The sequence below is a fragment of the Sciurus carolinensis genome, chromosome 8 (genome assembly GCF_902686445.1).
Source record: "Sciurus carolinensis chromosome 8, mSciCar1.2, whole genome shotgun sequence".
Classification (NCBI taxonomy): Eukaryota; Metazoa; Chordata; class Mammalia; order Rodentia; family Sciuridae; genus Sciurus; species Sciurus carolinensis.
This window is the reverse complement of record NC_062220.1, coordinates 5,245,451-5,264,221: the sequence shown is the minus strand read 5'-3', so window position 1 is coordinate 5,264,221 and position 18,771 is coordinate 5,245,451. Positions and strand designations below refer to the sequence as shown.

The 18,771-nt window shown below is 36.9% G+C and overlaps 1 protein-coding gene across 19 annotated transcripts in view; it reads right to left on the bottom strand.

The window, feature by feature from the left end:
• Kmt2c (lysine methyltransferase 2C) overlaps positions 1–18,771 on the bottom strand; it is a 268,206-nt gene that overhangs the window by 49,930 nt on the left and 199,505 nt on the right. For 17 of the 19 annotated variants that reach the window (XM_047559963.1, XM_047559970.1, XM_047559969.1 and 14 more), the window contains 8 exons: positions 17,872–17,981; positions 17,317–17,382; positions 16,156–16,368; positions 12,515–12,643; positions 10,721–10,840; positions 7,183–7,313; positions 4,279–4,459; positions 204–308 (listed from right to left, as the gene is read on the bottom strand). In XM_047559963.1, the coding sequence (XP_047415919.1) occupies positions 204–308; positions 4,279–4,459; positions 7,183–7,313; positions 10,721–10,840; positions 12,515–12,643; positions 16,156–16,368; positions 17,317–17,382; positions 17,872–17,981 (1,055 nt within the window). The remainder of the gene's footprint in view (positions 1–203; positions 309–4,278; positions 4,460–7,182; positions 7,314–10,720; positions 10,841–12,514; positions 12,644–16,155; positions 16,369–17,316; positions 17,383–17,871; positions 17,982–18,771) is intronic. The other 2 variants (XM_047559966.1, XM_047559972.1) reach the window with 2 other exon arrangements.

Genomic DNA, 18,771 nt, shown 5'->3' with positions numbered 1-18,771 from the left:
ACAGAAAGGCAACAGATGGACCTGCTACACTCCTACATCAAGAAAGCCAGGGCAGACCAAGTAAAATGCCAAGTCCCTGGGCAGAGCCCAAACACGAAACAACCAAAATCCACTTAGTTACTGGGAAGCAGGCGTAAGACTGCACTGGCTCCACACACACCTCATGTCAAGACAGCAATCAGGCAAACAGTGTTGGCACATACCTGAATGATCAACCGACTTTGCTAGGTCATCTGAGATCATTCCAAGAATGTCATCATCTGTGTTTAAGACTTCAGAAATATCAGCCAGAGGGTCATCAGCAGAACCTAAACCCAGGAAACAAGTTTTCAAATCTCAGTGTTTTCCTAGACATTAAACTCTAAAATGCCCTCACTTGTCCAGTGTATGCATTTACTAATATCTGGAGTACAGCAGATGCTGAGGCAAGTGCTAGAATGATAAAAAAGTGACCATTATTAGTTCTAAAGTAAGTGATTTTTCATAACAAAGGACATCAAGTTTTGAATAACAAAAACATTAAAAATTTAGTATATTTTTGTTTTGTGATTGATAGGTATTGACAAAATGAAATTTAAAGTAAAGACCTACAGGCAATAAAAGTGAGATAGAATGCTGTAAGAACTAAAGCCAAAAAAATTCACTATGAGAGTGTTGTCTATAAAAATGACATCTAGGAAGAAAACAGGTTAATAAAATGTGAAAAGCAAATCCATTATTTTGAAATTCCTAGCAAAACATAAGCCAGGTACCATCTTACTTCTGGCTTTGCTTTCTGATTGCTCATTCTTCACTCATTGATTCAAACACCATTTAAGTACTGACAGACACAATCTATGGGTTATGTATCTGGTACTGTCCCAAACACTGGAAAAAGCCGGCAGGGATTAAGGCAAAGGACCTGCAGTCGAAGGGCTCACTTTCTCATGGGGGACTAGACAATAAGCAAAGGATGCCATGTAATGAGAAAAAGGATCCAAATAAGCTACAGGGATGCTGCAGTGGATCCCACAGTAAGGGAAGAGCTGTCCAGTGAGAGGACTGAACAGACCCAAAGGAAATGAAGGAGTCCTGGGCGCAAAGATGGAGAAGATGTGCCAAGCACATGGAAAGCAGCTGTACCAGCCCTGGCCAGAGAGGGGCTACTGACCCAGGAGGACACCTGTCCTCAAGTTAATAAAGGCAAAGAGTGGGAGGAAACAAGCAGCAGCTAGTGCAAGATTATGCAGAGTTTTGTGGATCATGTGAAGACTGGGCTTTATCTAAAGTGCAGGGAAGCTGCGGGAGGGCGGGAAGACTGAAGGCCAGGACTGCCATGAGCACAGCACCCTGGAGTGGGGCGAGTGTCTGCAACAGGAGAAGCCTGGGACCTGCTGCAGTTTCAGAGAGTGTCGAGTTGCACTGCAGAGATGGGCGAAGTGAAGGAAGAAATGTTGGCTTTGGGATATATTTTGAAGACAAGCAAACCTGTGGACAGAAAGGATGTGGAATCAAGAAAATAAAAAATCAAGGAGGATTCTAAGGGGTTTTGGCTTAATTAAGGCTTTTTGGCTCATTTAGGCCAACTTTAGAAATCATACTACCTAATCAGTTAAAGAACATCTGAAATTTTTAATCCATCTCAAGTGTGTTTTTACTTAACAATAAAAAGCAGGGAGGCATATATGTAATCCTCCAGATCAGATACCACTATGAAACACACACAGTTCTGTTACCATTAAACATACACTTCTCAAACAGAATTCATACACAAGAACATCATAGTTTTTCAAATTGAAAGCTAAAATAAGTTTTGTATACCCAAATATTCAGAAAGATTTTGAAGAAATAAAATTATTACAATAATGTATCTAGGTAACAGTGCATTTGCAAGAAAGTCTGGACAATCCTTTGAGGGGTCATTTAGTGGTTGCCTGTTGTCTTAAAGTAATGCAATTCTACATGTAACTACAAGATTTTAAAAGGATGCTTAAAAAGTATGTTGTACCTACTCACAGTAAAAGATTTTTATATCTTATCAACACATTAAAATTAATCTAATGGGCTATACTGAACAAGATGTCAGTAAAAAAAAGAAAACTTTCATTTGTTAATTTTTCATTAAAAAGGCATAGATTGGGTCAAATGGAAAGAATATTATACTTAGGTTTTGAAATGGGTGCTGTTCTAGGTATCCAAGTTTTAGTCTTACTAGATAATCATTATTCTTTGACAGTTTTGTGGAATAAACAATCAAAAGGAAAAAAGAATAAAGTAACATATCAATGTCTTTCCTATCACAATATACCCTGTGTCATGGCTTGGATCTGAGGTGTCCACCCAAAGCTCCTGTGTTAACGTAGAAAGTCAAATGAAATGACTGAATTGTGAGAGCTGTGACCTCATTAGTCCATCCTATCTGAATGAGCTGACTGGGTGGTAACTGTAGGCAGGTGGGATATGACTAAAGGAGGTGGGTCACTGGGAGTGAGCTCCGGAAAGGTTGTTCTTCCCTGAAGTCCTCTCTGGCTTCTGTCTGCTTCCTAACCTAGTCATGAGCTAAGCAGTTCCTCCCACCCCATCACTGGGCCCTTCCCACATAATGGACTGCCTTATCTTGAACCCAGAGCAAAGGAGCTGGCCATCCATGGACTGAGTTAACTGAAATAGTGAGCCCTAAATAAACTTTTCCTTCTCTAAGTTGTTCTTGCCAGGTATTTTGGTCAGAGCAACACGAAGCAAACAAAAACATTCTATATCCAATTTTACCTTTTCCTTATAAAACACAGGTGCAAACAACTTCTATGTAAGTCTTTAAATGGCATGTCATGATATGTATAAAACATCCTTTGAAGACCCACAAGTCTTTCTTTTTTTTTTTTTTTTTTTTGTACAGGGTCTCTCTAAGTTGCTGAGACTGGCCTCGAACTTGTGTCCTCCTCAGCCTCTCAGGCTGCTGGGATTACATGTGTACCCTCACATTCGATTCATTATACATCATTTAAACAGCATAGTGATAAAGATAAAACAACAGTATATAAACTTTTAAAGCAAAAGTTTTCTGGTTTTGTTTTTTTAAATACCTATTAAGGGTAAAGAAAGAACATGGACATTAGTCAAGTGTATTCACCACTCACTGCCCAAGATGAGGTAAACGAGATGTGGATATGCACACAAGAAGAGGTAAGATTGCTTATAATTCTTTCAATAAGTCAAACAAAAAATAAAAGTCTGTACAGGTGATCCCTCAGTATTTGCAGGGGACATGGTCTAGGTACCCCTGCAAATACCTAAATCCACAGATGCTCCTTTAAATTGGTCCTTAATATACGCAGGCATGAAAACTGCAGCTACAGAGAACCTGCTGTATTTCCATACAGATCAATGCTAAGTCAACAAAACTATAACTACTTAATAACAAGACCAATTTTTAGTGGAAGGTTGCCTTAAAATTGTTTTCCAGAAAGAATTTATAAAATTAAGAGAAAAACAAATGTAAATCAACAGCAAAAGAAAGTTTGTCAGAAAAAGCATTAATTTATAACTGATAATACTTAAGTGGGGGAGAAAAACACTGTGATCCCAACTCTTACATATCCAAATGAACTCCAAGAGCACGCTGATATTAACCTTACTTCAGAAACATACCAAGTTCTCCCTCTTTCCCTGATTCTTCATAGTTGCCATATTCTCATGAACAGAGGTAGCTTTGACTATGTGAGGCAGTATCTGGAGACATTTTTGACTGTCATGACCTCATGAGACCAGAGATGCTATTAAATATCCTACAAGACATGGGAGAATCTCATTCCCACAACAGATACCTGACCCACACTGTCAGAAGAGGGTAACCCATGACTGTGGGCAATATATTTTCCTGGATTAACACAGTCTACCAGCAAGTTTCTTTCTGTGGCAGTCTTTCTTTCTGGTTTGCCTCTGTTTTGAATCTCTTTGGGCTATGTAATTAAAACAAGTATACCTTACCAAATTGAAGAATGTACTTATAGCTCACCAACTGCAGCCAAATTATACCCCTTTACATTGTCCTCAGCAAAGTGTAAACCAAATATTCTCCTTCACAACTCTAGATTTTGAATGCAGATATACAGGTAAATTAACCTGCCAAATCTTATAGAACTTTCTGATTAAAACAGTTGCATTTACTGAATATAAATTATACATTAATAAAGTTGATCTTCAAAATGCATAGGAAGCCAAACAAAAGCATATCTGAGGTTTAATCACAAAGAATGTAAATGTCACAGGACGTAAATACTTGTTAATTATTCTACATACCCTGTGTTCCAGGTTTTGCTGGAGCTGAGGATGAACTAAGCAGTGGATCTAAGGATGGATCCAGGAAACCTGTATTCATATTTGTTTTATAGGAAAGTTGAGCTGCATCTTCTGCTAGATAATCTAAACTCAGCTTGTTTTGTCTGCTTGTATCTAGAAGATCTTTTCCAAAGAAAGCTTCCTAGATAAAGATAAGCACATGAGAAAATGATTAGTTATAAAATTCTAAAAAGATAACATTATTCTGTGATCATTTTTGACAAGGAAATAGAAATAACAGAAAAACTTTGTATTTAACAATATATAAATAGAGAAATACAGAAAGAACAAAGAAGAATTCTGTGAATTCTTTTAGGTAGATTCCCCTTATATTAAAAATAAGATTTTTTGATAGCTTTACTAGAGACAAATAAAATTATACAACTCTAAACACAAAATTATATCAAATGTGTTTCTAGCAATGGCAGGATAATAATTCAATTCCGGGAGATTAAGGTACAATTAAATTTAAAAGTTGACAGATTTACAATACCATCGGCACCTTAATTCATATTATAAGTAACACTAAAACTTCATGAATATTATTAATATTTACAGATTACTTGCAAAGTATAGCACAAGACTTTGCTCTATAGCTTTAATATGTACACACACAGGTAGATTTAGCAACCTCGTGTTGATTCATGTAGCCACACTGAGGATTTACACTATAAATCTGAAAGAGGGTTCTGGAAGCCATTTTAACCATACCATGTGTGCAACACCTGCAGCTATTCTGGCTTCCTGTTCATCCAGATGAACTCTTCTGCATCTCTACACACTTCCCCTGTTCTAGCGGGTGGTGCTTCCAGCTGGGTTCCTGGTAATTCCAGATTTCCCCAAAACTTCTCAAAGATCAATACAGACGACAAAAAGGAAGCACTCAGAACCTCTTTTCACATGCTTTAACACAATGCTCTGCTTTAGTCTATTTTCTATTATATGGCCTGCCTGGGAAAAGGACCTTTTGTAGAAAATGATTTTGCAGTAGCTATAAACACTTAACACACTACTGCCAAATATACATTAACTTTTAAAAGGGTTCACTGCAGAATTTTCCATAATATCAAAAGGGAAAGCAGACTTGATATTCCAACAGAGGCACATGACTAAGTAAATCAGAGGTACTCATAGTATAAAAATACATGTTTCAAAAGTATACAGAGCCAATGCTATCAAGAAAAGCCCTAGAATACATTATTAAAAGAGAACAGTTGAATGGTACATCCAAAGTATGCAGAGACCATTATAAAAGTAAAAATAAATCATAGAAAAGTTCTGAAAGAAAAAAAAAAGTTCTGAAAGGACATACAGCAGAATGTCAACAATGCTAACTTTTAAAAGGGATTTGAAGGGTTGAAGTCTGCTGGAGTGATGGTACATTTGATTTGAAATTTTCATACTTTTTAAATAAACAAAGTGTTTCACTATGAAAAAGCACTGTGAAGATCCACAACGCTAGAACACTGGATGGAAAATGGCTTGCTTCATTTGCAGCAATGCTTTTATCTACAGAAAAAATGCTAAAGAGCAAAAAGAAAGAAGTGAGGGAGCCCAGTGGGAACAGAGTTTAAAGTAAAGATGAGCCAAATGAGAGCTGGGTCTACTTCCTGACCAATAAAATTCCTGTATTTGAAAAAAGATGCGAAGATAGGATGAAAGGGTACTGGAAAGGGGGAACTAAAACAGTGGTTAAGGATATGTAAAAGTAAGGCAAGAGTCAGGTGCCCAACATACATATTCTTATTGAATCTCCAACCACTTCCACGAGGTTGCTATTGCCATGATTTTACAGGTAAGAAAACTAGGGCAAAAACATGGTAAACGGAACAATTAATTAGTAGCAGAGTGGTATTTAAACTCAGGACTCTGATTTGAATGACTGGACTCTTTAAGGTGAACATGGATGGTCATTAGGATGTTAGTACTCTAGTTACTAAGAAAGAAAACTGAGCAAGTCCTACCATAACTGAAAGAGTATATTTTAAACCAAGTTTTAATAGCTAACTGAAAAATCAAGTTTAAAAAAATGAATACAACTCATACAAGTATCTACATAGGCCATTGTTCTGCAGAGGGAACATATAAGATACAGTCTTATACAATGAACTACATGGACACTCAGTGACAGTCTATTCCAATTTAACTTTTATGCATGAAGAAATAGAAGTTCAGAAGGATGAATAACATGCTCAGGAAATCTAGAATTAGCTGGTGATAGAGCAATATGGTTCATCTCAGTCCTATGTTTAGTAGAGGCTCTTTCTAATACACAACTTTCAATTCTTCTGCGACTTAATGTTTACAAGATGAACTAGAAAGATTACTTTTATTACAGTCTATTTATAAATTATAATTTCTTCTTAACTGAGAGATAGCTTTCTAGTACACATTTTGGAACTCCCTGGCTTAAGTCTTTGCTTACTAGGCCTCTAAGAAAAGCAGCAGACAATTATTAAAGCTGTAACTTCTGCTGATAAAAACTTATCTTTGTTCCATAAACATAATTACCACAGGGTGCATTTGCAAAGGAAAATGTCAATAGGACTTGGGTTTGGCACATTATACAAGTGTGAATGGTTTAAAAGACAGCTTTTCCCATTACAAAGAGAGCTTGTTATGGTTTAGAGAATGCTCAGAAATGAACAGGTAAGATGAAAATAATTTTGAAAAGTATCAAAGCACAAAAAAAAAGTGTGTGGGGCAAATGTTAATTCTTATGGGGCCTGGAAAGGCATCTCTGATGATTAAATTAAAACAAGTAGAACATTAGCAAAAACAATGAGCCTGTTTTTACAAACTCAATACAATACAAAACATTTCCTCAACTAATGCTACATAACATAACGTAAAACAAAATGTTACTTGTAAGTAGGCAGGGAACGTTTCTTCAAGCTTATTTTTCCTTTTTCGGTATCTCTTCTTTATTTTTTCAGTACTTTCAGCAACAGAAACTGATTCGTCAACTAGAGCATCTGGTAACTGCTCACTCCAGCCTGAAATGAGAGTCACACTCATGTGCATTCAAATTTCAGACAACTCCTCCCGAAGAATTTATAGCTGTTCAAGATGCATAGTTCCACATGAACAAATGAGTTTTTGTGGCACAAAAAGATCTCAAAGCAAGTTTATTTATTTGCATCAAAAAATTCCATTTCATGTCTATTTTATACTACTACTACTATGTTTCCTATTCTTGCTTAATTATCACAATTTCCTTGCAAAGCAAACACTTGGTTTTTTAATATAACATTTTGGGTACAGATTAAAAACAACAACAAAAATGGAATGCTCACAAGTATGAGAAAAAAGCTCCTCATATACTCCCCTAAAGGACACTGAGTAGGTATAACCTTTTTTGTAAAGTATAATGAGAAAGGGAACAAAAATCTCTTTAAAAATGTGTACCTTTAATTCACCAATTCTAAGTTGAGAAATTTACTGCAAATGAGATATTTCTAGTATATACTCACTATGAAAATACAACTATAAATATGTTCATAGATAGGAATAAGTTCATAAATATGCAATGAACACTCATTTTTAAAATCTGAAAATGGCAACAGAACAAAACACTGGACTGTGAAATCAGCAGGAAAACAAGCGAAACACATAGGGCAGATGGGTGAGCACCCAAAGGCCAGCATGGCGAAGGGCAGGGCACTCAGGGTATCTCTGCTGAGAGCCAACACAGGCGATTCTGCTGCTGGACTACGTGGGTAGACTGACTCTTCTGAAAATAACAAAACATTTCTTAGACTAAAAGTTAAGGTAAATAATGAGCCACAGAAGCAAGCAGAGACGAAACACTCTGAAACTTGCTGAAATCTAGTGACCTAGAACTCCAGTTTTCAGAGCAGAATGCAGACCAGAAGACAAAGGTTAAGGCTGCTCTCCAAGGTAAAAAAAGTAAATAGAGGTATCTTGAGAGAAGTGGGGTCAGGAGAGATTCCATTCTGGGACCTGTCTGGATCTTGTGTATCTCTCAAATGCCTGTGTACAAAGCCTGGTTGCCAGCCCTGGAACTCTCAGGAGGTGGTGGAAGCTTCGAGAAGTAAGGCCTCTGGATCTTCCCTCTGCCTTGCCTTTGCCATGTGTCCCTGCCACAATGTGCCTCCTCATCCTGAGTCCAAAGCAACAGGATCAGCTAACCATGGGCTGAAATCTCCAAAACTATGAGCCAAAATAAATCCTTCTTCCTTCTGATTTAATTGTTTCAGGCATTTTGTCATAGTAATGGAAAGGTGACTAATGTCAAATAAGAAATACAGTCTGCCCACCCAAACCACCACCCACCTCCCCACTACCAATAACCAAGAAAACTGCTCATCATCATGTCACAGAATTTGGTGCTCAGCCCAAAGGCAAAAAATGGAACTCTTCCCTGAGAGTTCAAAAACTCAGTACAGCCCCCAATGTGTAAATACCTCAATTTATAAAACATGGGTGAACAGAAATACTTCAAACTAAGAATGTAGCTAAAAGTGGGCCATGGGTAATAATGGTACCGCATGCTCCTGGAAGTAACAAAGCCAAATGTCTGGAAGAACCCACCTTCAATACAGTTCTTAATAAAATGCAGAGAATGTCCCCCAAAACATGAGTTTACAGTAACTAATAAATATATGTGTCTCTCATACAATGAAATGAAGCACTAATAGACGGAGACAACAGATATAAAGAGTAGAATCAGACATGTAAATGCTTCAGAAATTTTATATCTTAAATCAGATAATTACACAAAGGAGTAAAAGAAAACAAAGTAGAAGCTTTAAAAAAGAAACTCGAGTATTAAAACATCAAAGAAGAAATTCAGAAAAGGAAAAATTGCCTATGAAATTAAAAACTCAATGGTAAGTTTTGATTAGACACAGATGAAAATACATAATTAAATATGTGGCTCTAAATAAATTATCTGGAGGATAGAAGAGATGAAAAACAACAAGTTTCACTGAACATAGCTTCCGTGATTAGGGCTTATTAAAGCCATGTAAGGTCATATTAGAAACTTACTAAAAACCATCAGAGCTTCCTGGAAATGGGTAGTAATTTCTGATCTTTATGAATTCACCTGAGGTCAAAACCCTAGAGGACTTGCTGAAATATTCTCCAGTCTCTTTGCATCATTTATTAAACATTTCAAAACATGTAGTCACACAGACCATAGCATGCAGATAATGACATCTGCATCAAAACCACTTCATAAAGTGAGGAAACAGAAGTGCATTCTTAACTGACAAAGATAAGCTTAAGCTTAAGCAATGAGACTGTCTTTGACAGAATGTTCACTGGAAGATGTGTTTACGAAATACTACAATTTTGTTAAGAAATGTTGGGGTATCCCATCACTTTCAAGTTCCAAGTTATATGCAAAGTAGCTAAGGTAGGCAAAGGAAGGCCTTGGCTGAGATGACCAGAATGCAGTTTATGTAACCAACTGATTCTCAGTTCCTACAGTTCATATTTAATACAGGAAATATACTTAATATGAGGGGGTGCTTAAAAAATATCTATAAGGGAATGGGAACTATAGCTCTGGGTAAAATGTATACATAGCGGGCACAAAGCCCTGGGTTTATTCCCCAGCACCAAAAGTAAAAGAGGGTTTAAAAAATAAACAAATAAATAAAGCACCTCAAAGGAATATAGTTTATTGAATTTAAACCATTTCCTTATCAAACTTGACTGCTATATACTAAATCTGAAATCTACACGCACTCAAACCTTTTGCCTCGGTAAGAGGCAATAAGGTAGTGACAGTAGCATTATTTAAAATAGTACTTTTCAATATGTGATGGGCTGACGGATCTGGCTCCATGAGAATGTTATAGGCCAGACTATAAGGGAAATGACTAAACAAACTCCATTTTTCTCTGAGACTCCATGTTATGTAGGAAATAAGCTTCTCTCATGGGAACACCCCACCTCTGTACCCATCATCAGTTACTTGGTGTTACATGTTTAATAATATACAATGGCAACTCCTATGTAGTGAAAAATTGTTCTCTTTTGATTCCTGTTGCTCCTAAACAATGTACCATGTAAACAGTGATTGTGTGGATGTTAATAACCATTCTTTACTTTGTACCTAGGTAAGGGTCAGTTTGACCCACTTCCCCCTCTGTCGATGATCTCATGATGTTAGTTTGCAATTTTGAATCATAGCAACAGACACTTATGATTGATGTGATTTTTGGTATAAGAACCCCTACAACCCTGTGGTCAGGGCTGTTCTCCCAATAGCCATTTTTTGGGGCATTGTGTGAGACAGTCAGCTGGCTGGCTTAATAAAGACTCTCAAATTTGGACTTCTCAGTGGTGATCGGTCTGTTCTTAAGTTGCGCCCCATAACAAATAGAGGTACCAAGATCAGGGATTATATCAAACAAAATCAGTACCATACCATCATCTCTGCTAGGTAACTGCTCAGAAATAGAGCCAGAGGAATCTTTTCTGATCACAGATCTCTTGGTTTTTCCTTGCCCTGTTCGACTTCTTTGCCGTACCATGAATCCACCAATGCCTATCCAAAAAAGAAATTGGGTAAGCACATAAATAATTAACTTCTCTCTATAGTTCTAGAATAAGTAGGACAAAATTTCTTTGTCTTTAACAGTGAGGCATTTTCCAAAATTTAACCTGGTCTAATTTAAATCAACAACCTCGTTTTTACATAAAATAGAAAAGGATGGACATAAGTAAAAACTAAATGTTAAAGCCACTGTTATCAATAATCAAACAAGAATTCAACTCTGCTAAAGATGAGAAAGACTTGTATGCAGGTCCTCCTATAAACAAGGCCAAGCAGGGTTGGAATCACAGATTGTACTCATGTGTCTATGCAACAGCTCACACCCCACAGTATCTGTATATGGAGGATAATCATGATTCTCACAATAGCTAGAGAACAGAAGATACAAATGTGACCAGATAACACAAGAATGCTTCAGGGGACCTTGTCTAGCTCCTATGAGGCCCTTCAGACAGGATGCACAAAGTGCTCTGGTTAAAAGCTCCGAATCTGGAGCCAGGCTACGTACTGAACAGCCAGGCTGTTCAATAATTAAATTCGGGCAGTTTAACATTTCAGTGCCCCAGTTCCCTCACTGGTAAAATGGGGATAACGTACAGTATATCCTCATATCCATGTCCTAAGTACAAACAAACTAGTACATGTGAAGCACTAAGTCAGAACAAAGTGCTGTCACAGTCAACATGATTAGCTTTGGCCAAACGACGGTCATCAGGCAATACACTGTGTGAACTCATGGCCCCTCAATTAAAGGGACGACTTCCCATGAGGCACAGAAAGAAAACAAAATGAAACATCCAAATTCCTGAGGCAATCTGCAGTGTCTGCCTGAGTAAGAACACTTGGAGACCTGGTGACTAGGGAGAACCAGGCAGAGCACACCACTATGAAGACCTGAAGGAAACTAACCCCTAGGCCTTACGGTGGGTGTGGTTCACCACCAAGGAAGACATGTTTGAGTCCTTGCAGAACACAAAGTACCCTTTCCTGACGTTTCACAGGGATTCAGATCACTCTCAATAAAATATAAGCCATCAGAGGAATAAAGATTGTACTGATTCAATTTAATACCTCATTTACTGGTAAACAGATATTAATAAATGATCTTTGAAAAGCCTACTACTTTTGTATTGTGATGGTTCCACAATTTTTTCCAGTGAAGTAAATAAAATCTGACAAGCAAGGCAATTTTCCTCTCTGCCTCTAAGAAAGACAGGAAATAAGGAAGTTCTCAATCTGTTGGGTATGAAGGGGGCTATAAATACCAGGAAGAATAAAAACTTTGCTCATTCACCTTCATTCTGTACTTACTGGCATTCCTGCATAAACGCTGAAAAATTTTTTCAAAGTAAAAATATTAGAAAGTGAATGTTGAAAAATAAGACAAATATACATATCAGTAGTAAATAAAAACTAATCCAGTAAAGCATTTTTAAAAAGAATTAATATTTGGAGTAAGGCAATAATAATGACTTATTATTATATAAACAGTCGACCTGAAGAATATGTCATCTAAACAGCGCACTCAAGTAGTTCAATTCTGTAATCTACAAACAAGAGTTTTAGGTATGGTTAATACGCCTCATCCTGATATTCAGCTGTAACTGAAGTTCTCGGTATCTTCTTTCTCTTAAAGTAACAGTTCTGATTACATTAGAATTTCACCTGGTCTGTATGGCTTCCTTTTTCTCTTTTTGACACCATCTGTTCCTTCTACTCCCTTAGCTTCGTCATCCACAGCTTCCCGTTCAGGACTAGATTCTGATTTTCCATCGCAATCCATAAGTTCTCCTTCTGGAAAAAAGTAAATCTATGGATGAAACTGGAAAAATCTACCAAACACATAATCCTTAGCTAATGGGAAATACGCAGCAAAGGGGCCACCATGCTGTTCTCATCAAGTACCCCAGAAGACAGGGAAAGTGGAGAAAGGTTCACAAGGTCCCAGGCAGTGGGGGTTAGACTGCAATGATATCCCAGGTCTCTGGGTTGGAAGAATATTGTTAAAATGTGCGTACTACCCAAAGACATATGCGGATTCCCAATCTCCATCAAAATTCCAATGGCATTATTCACAAAAATGGGGAAAAAATGATTCTAAAATTTGTATGGAATCACGAGAATTCCAGTAGACAAAACAAGTAGAAAGCGTCACACTACCGAATTTCAAATTACATTTCAATGTTTTGGTGTAGTATTGATATAAAAAACACAGACTACGGAAACAGAAATAGAAACCCCAGAAATAAACCCAAGAATATAATCAACTAATTTCTAACAAACTCACCAAAAGACAAAATAAGGAAAAAGATAGTCTCTTCAATAAACTGTCCTAGTAAAACTAAATATTCCTAAGCAAAGAATAAAATGTAATGTGTATTTATACTACACCCCAAAATCAACTAAAAATGGACTAAAGACCTAATTGTACAACCTGGAACCATAAAGTTCCTAGAAGGAAATGGGGACAGTTCCTTGGCAGTGACTTTCTGGATATCCACAGAAATTAGATGCAACAAAAGCAAAAATAAACTAGTAGAACCTTGTTAAACCAAAAAGTTCCTGTATGGCTAAAGGAATAATTAGCATAATGGAAGGTAGTACATGGGTTTGGGGAAAATACATGCAAACCATAAATCTTATCTGATAAAGGGCTAATATCTAAATTTTTTTTTTCAAAATAGGATTTATTTAGCTAGCAACAGAAAACACAAGTGTTCTTCAAATAACATGCATTAATCTCATTCCTAAGGAAAACACCTCTCCTTTCACAAAGGTTTTGAGATCCTGAGATACAAATGAGCATAAAGAACAGTCAGGAAAATACTGTATGATCAATCCCTTCAACCCTAACATTGTCTTTATTAACATCTTCTACATCCAACATATTAAAAAACAATCACGTTCTTTCATATTCAGTAAAACTAAAGAGATTCGGTAAATAGAATTAAACATGGATTATCTTACCATATGAATAGGAAAAAGGCAAGGGTCATTTTTCAATAATTTTCTGTTACCCTGACAAGTCGTTAACAGAATATAAGAATGGAATATACCACCATTTCTCACAGTGTTGTTCTACAGAATGGAAGCCACATGGAAATGTTCTAAGGTTTTTTTGTTCCTTTGTTTTTAAAAGGTTCTATAATCTCATAATTTGGGAAATAATACACATTATCAAGAAACCTTTCATATTACATAAAATGCAGCATTTCCCAAACTTAAGTGACTATGGATATAACCCTTTTTCAGACAGATTTTAATGTCCTTGGAAACTAAAATTCTTCAGTATCCTCGGGGCTGGTGCTGATTTGAATCACATCCTCCCAGACACATGGACTACTTCTTCACAACCCCTTAGCTGCGAAACTTTAAAATCAAATTCTCTGCTTCACAGTACTTGAAAACCACTTATACAGAAGCACCAAAAACCTTTTCTTGCAGGAGACTCAAAAAACACAACCAATGTAATATTAGGATCAGATGGTAAATACTCAGGAACTTAAAAGATAATTCCTTTTCAGTGATGATCACCTCTCACCTGGACCACAGGTACAGCCTCCTATATGATCTACTTCCTGCATCTCTTAAACCTGTCTATTCAAATCACAGCAGACCAATTTTCTTCAAGTGAGATCGTGCCCTTTTACTTCAAAAACTCAACACCCCAGTTCCACTCTGGTGGATGTCGACTCCTTCACCCTGCTGTCCTGCATGATCTCCAGAGGCATTCTTCTCACCGACACCTCTGCTCTCACTGCATCCAGTGCCCACTTAGCTCACACTGCACACATGGTGGTCTTCACAGCATTCCTCAAAAATGTTGGGCCCAATTAAGCACTGTTCAGCATATATTAAATATTTCTTAAACAAAACAACAAAAAAATACTGGGCCCACCTCCTCCCAGGGCCTCTGGCCTGGCTTTATTGTTGTCTGGAATGCTCTGCCCTCAGGTATCAATAGGTTCACACACACACACCTCCTTAAAGTCTGTGCTTAAATGTCGCTTTCAGTTCATCTGACCCCATGACACCATTGTCTACACTTTCAATTTATTTAACCACTTACTTTTTCCTTATTACTTACCAAATGCATTACCATTAACTGATTTAATGTTATGAAGGGTTTTTATTTCATTAGTACTTTCCCCTAACCCTAAAATAAAAGTGTATAAGCAGCGGATTTTATCTACTTTGTTCAATGACATAACTTTCAATATCTGGTATGGCAGTAAGCATTCAATAAATACTACTGAATGATAAAATGTAATGGAACAAAAATAATTATTGCTTTATTTCTGAATCAGCTGAAAAGAAACAATTACCTTTATTATGGTTTAGTTATCAGGTATCTCCCACAAAATATGATATGTGAGACAAGGCAAAAACATTCAGAAGTGAAATGATTAGGTTATGAGAGCCTTTGGGTTAGCGCCATCAGTGATTTAATGCCCTTGGGGATTAACTGAGTGATAACTGAACACAGGTGGGGTGTGGCTGGAGGAGGTGGGCACTGGGGGAATGCCTTTGAGGGCATATATTTTGTATCTGGCAAATGGGTCTCTCTCAGCTTCCTGATCATCATGTGGGCTATGGCCCTCTGCCACCTTCTTCCATGATGTTCTGCCTCACCTGGAGCCCTGATGAATGGAGCCTGCCGTCTATGGAATGAGACCTCTGAAACCATGAGACACAAATAAACATTTCCTCCTCTAAAATTGATCTTGTTGTGTCTTTCGTCATAGCAGTAAAAAAAAAAAAAAACTAAAACAACTCTAAAAATAAACAATCTTACAGTGATCTCTGGAGATGAGCAAAAATATAACTCATACTTAATTTAATATTACTGGTAAAATTTTTGGTTATCTTAAAGAGTTTAGCTAGAGAAAATCTTAAGACATCTACTCTGATAAAGAAAAATGAATCACTGGTTTATGATGAGCACCTATGAATACAAATAGACAACTGAAGAATTATTAGTAACAGTTTTTCCATTTCTAGAATGTACCGATGAAGTTCTACTTTAACCTAAACACAGCTCCCAGTCTCATAGGCTGCTACCTAGTAGACTGAGGTTAAGTGCTCTGACTCTATGACCTGTGCAGACTCAGTGTTCCTAGAAATTTCTATAAATAAGTGTGCTCTACATAGATTTATGAAAGCAAGAGAACCAGAAGAGGCAAGGTCTTAGAAGATGGAACTTAGAAAGGCCAGTGTGATTTACCCTCATAAATCATACATGTTTCCAAAGTAATTTCATGCACGAACTTTGTACATGTATTCCAAGGAAAGTAACTCAATATTACCTCGACCATCATCCATTTCACCATCCCTTGAATGCTCTGACTGGATGTCTGGAGGGGTCTGAAGAACAGCCACACTGTTCTGATTTATAATCTTCAATTTCAATTTTGGTTTGGACCGTTTTCTTCTTGGAACTGTAACTGTGAGGCTCTGTAACTGAGTCATCCCTGATTCAGTCAAACACACACCATCCTGGGTGTAGGTCTTAGGTGGATCTGAAATCACAGAATCCCAAGAACACAAATATAAACTTTCATTTTAAACATGACTGATAAATTATTCCAAAATATGTGGTAAAGGAATGCAATGATAGTTTCATACAGCAAGTATCTCTGAAATGCATAAATAATTAACTTAAGAATGCCCAATTAAAACTGGGAACACTGGCCAAACCTTCCTGTTGACAGGTACACAGACTGCCTCTAAGTGTGTTTTTAACCTGGTATCTCTGTGTGAACGCACCGCGGAGGACTTAGAAGGAAGGCACTGAGGCTGCAGGAGTGCACCAGTGGCTGGACCATGAGCCTCTTCTTAGAAAAGGGCAGGAGGCAGTTTATGTTGGGGATAAAGAACACTCTAGAAGCCCACTGGGAAACCAAAACATTGCTATGCACGCTTTCAGGGTGAGGGAGTCAATGTGTACAAATCCTGCAGGTACACTTTTAAGTGTACAGAACCACTGCTCATTAGAATGACTCCTATACCACCTCAATATCTTTGTATCAAAGTATATAAAATACAAGAATAACTTTAATAACAATACATGAATCACCATTCTAGGCTATTGCGGAAAAACAACAGTACGACATTGAATTGATTCTAATGGAGTCTATTTGCTAACTAGACCTTTTCTGCTAAAAGATAACTAAGCACTGTAATATATCAATGAAGCCAAAGCAAGCAAGGCATGAATAGTTATTCTAAGAGTTGTTATTTTCATTGCCAATTTGCTGAAATTTATTGGAATACTATTCCAGTAAAACTAGATAAGATGAACATTTTATATGTCAATTACAGAAATTATTAACGCCATCAGGAAGTTTACACTGAACACTAGTATGATAAAGGCAGGTTTGATATAGTATGTGGCAAGCCAGTTATATAAAAATAAAGCATATATGTGCTCTTTCTAAAGAACAAATATAAAGCATTTCAAATTTTACCTAGCTCTTTTACTTTTGTGACAATTTGTGCTACCAATGAAGATTCGCAGCAGTCTGAGGAAGGCACTGAAATGAAAAAGAATTCAGGTAATTTTTTCAGAAAAAAAAATGTATTTGAAGACATGTGATTAAAAATTCAGCTTCTGTACTCATTTTATTGAAATAAATGCTTGAATACCACAGAGTACTAAAAGCAGTTTAAAATATCAGGAACTGAACACAGTAAGGAGAAACGGTGAAGGAGACAGTGCATGTCTGGGAAAACAGGCGGAGAAGTAGCAGCGCACTGGACTGCTCCGTGCTGCTGGCTGTGCCAAAAGACTATGCTCCCTGAAGGCAAAGCTGCACCCTAGAGGCAAGGTAATGCTTACTCCTCCCTTCATGTACACTGTTTCAGTAAATCAACTTGGGATAATAAGAATTAATGTATAACACAAAATAACATAGTTTTCATAAAATACTTGACCAAATAATAGGTTTGCAATTTATTATGGACAGCAAGGTGTAAGTGAACTGCAAGACAGCACAGACTCTCACTTTAAATTGTTCTCTTACCATTTGACGCAGGCATATAGGGTCTGCACATGCTACAATCAAAACCAATGTCTGCTACATTTTCCACTTCCTCCTCAGTATTTAAGTTTTGACAAACTGCGTGCATCCATCTAAAAAAACCATATTAGTACATTTAAAAGGAATTGAACATTAAGAGGTGTTTCCTTTTAAAAACTACAACAGAGGTTGATAGGGGTCTTCAAACTTAAAAGCCCTAAGCCTCACATGTTCCTACTATCTATCCCATTTAATATTGACCCATAAGAAATTTCATGGTGCAGAGAAGGTAAGAGATCATGTACTAGGGAGGAAGCAGATGTGCATTACCTAACAAGGGTATGATAATATTTTATGATCATATATGAATTATCAATGACAGCAACGAGGCTAGTCAGGTCAAGTACAAAGGGATTCAAAAGAATACAATGATATGGTACATGTGTGCTCTACATGATACATCTGAATTGAAGCAGATATAACTCACATAAAGTCATGTGCAACAGTAATTGGGAAATAAGGCAAAGGAGTTGTCTTGACTTCTGACACAGTTTGCAGGCAGAGTTCTACTAATAAAATAACACGGTTAATGATATTATGTGTGCAATGCTTAACTGCAAACAAGGCACAATAATGGACCAAAGAAAACATTCTTGATTTTGAAGCTACACACACATACTACTTATGAAAGGAAAAAACATGTATCTAACATCTAGTTATCTATTATCTAGAGCATTAAGTAAAAATAGTTTTAAAAAGCAGAACTGTGAAACCATTTTCAGAATCTACTAAGAGATTCAGAAACCCTCCATAAGAAAATGCATATGTGCAGGTAATAATTCTGCATCTAATTCTACAGGACTCATAAACCTTCAAAAGGTCCCAGTTAAAAATCTTCACAAT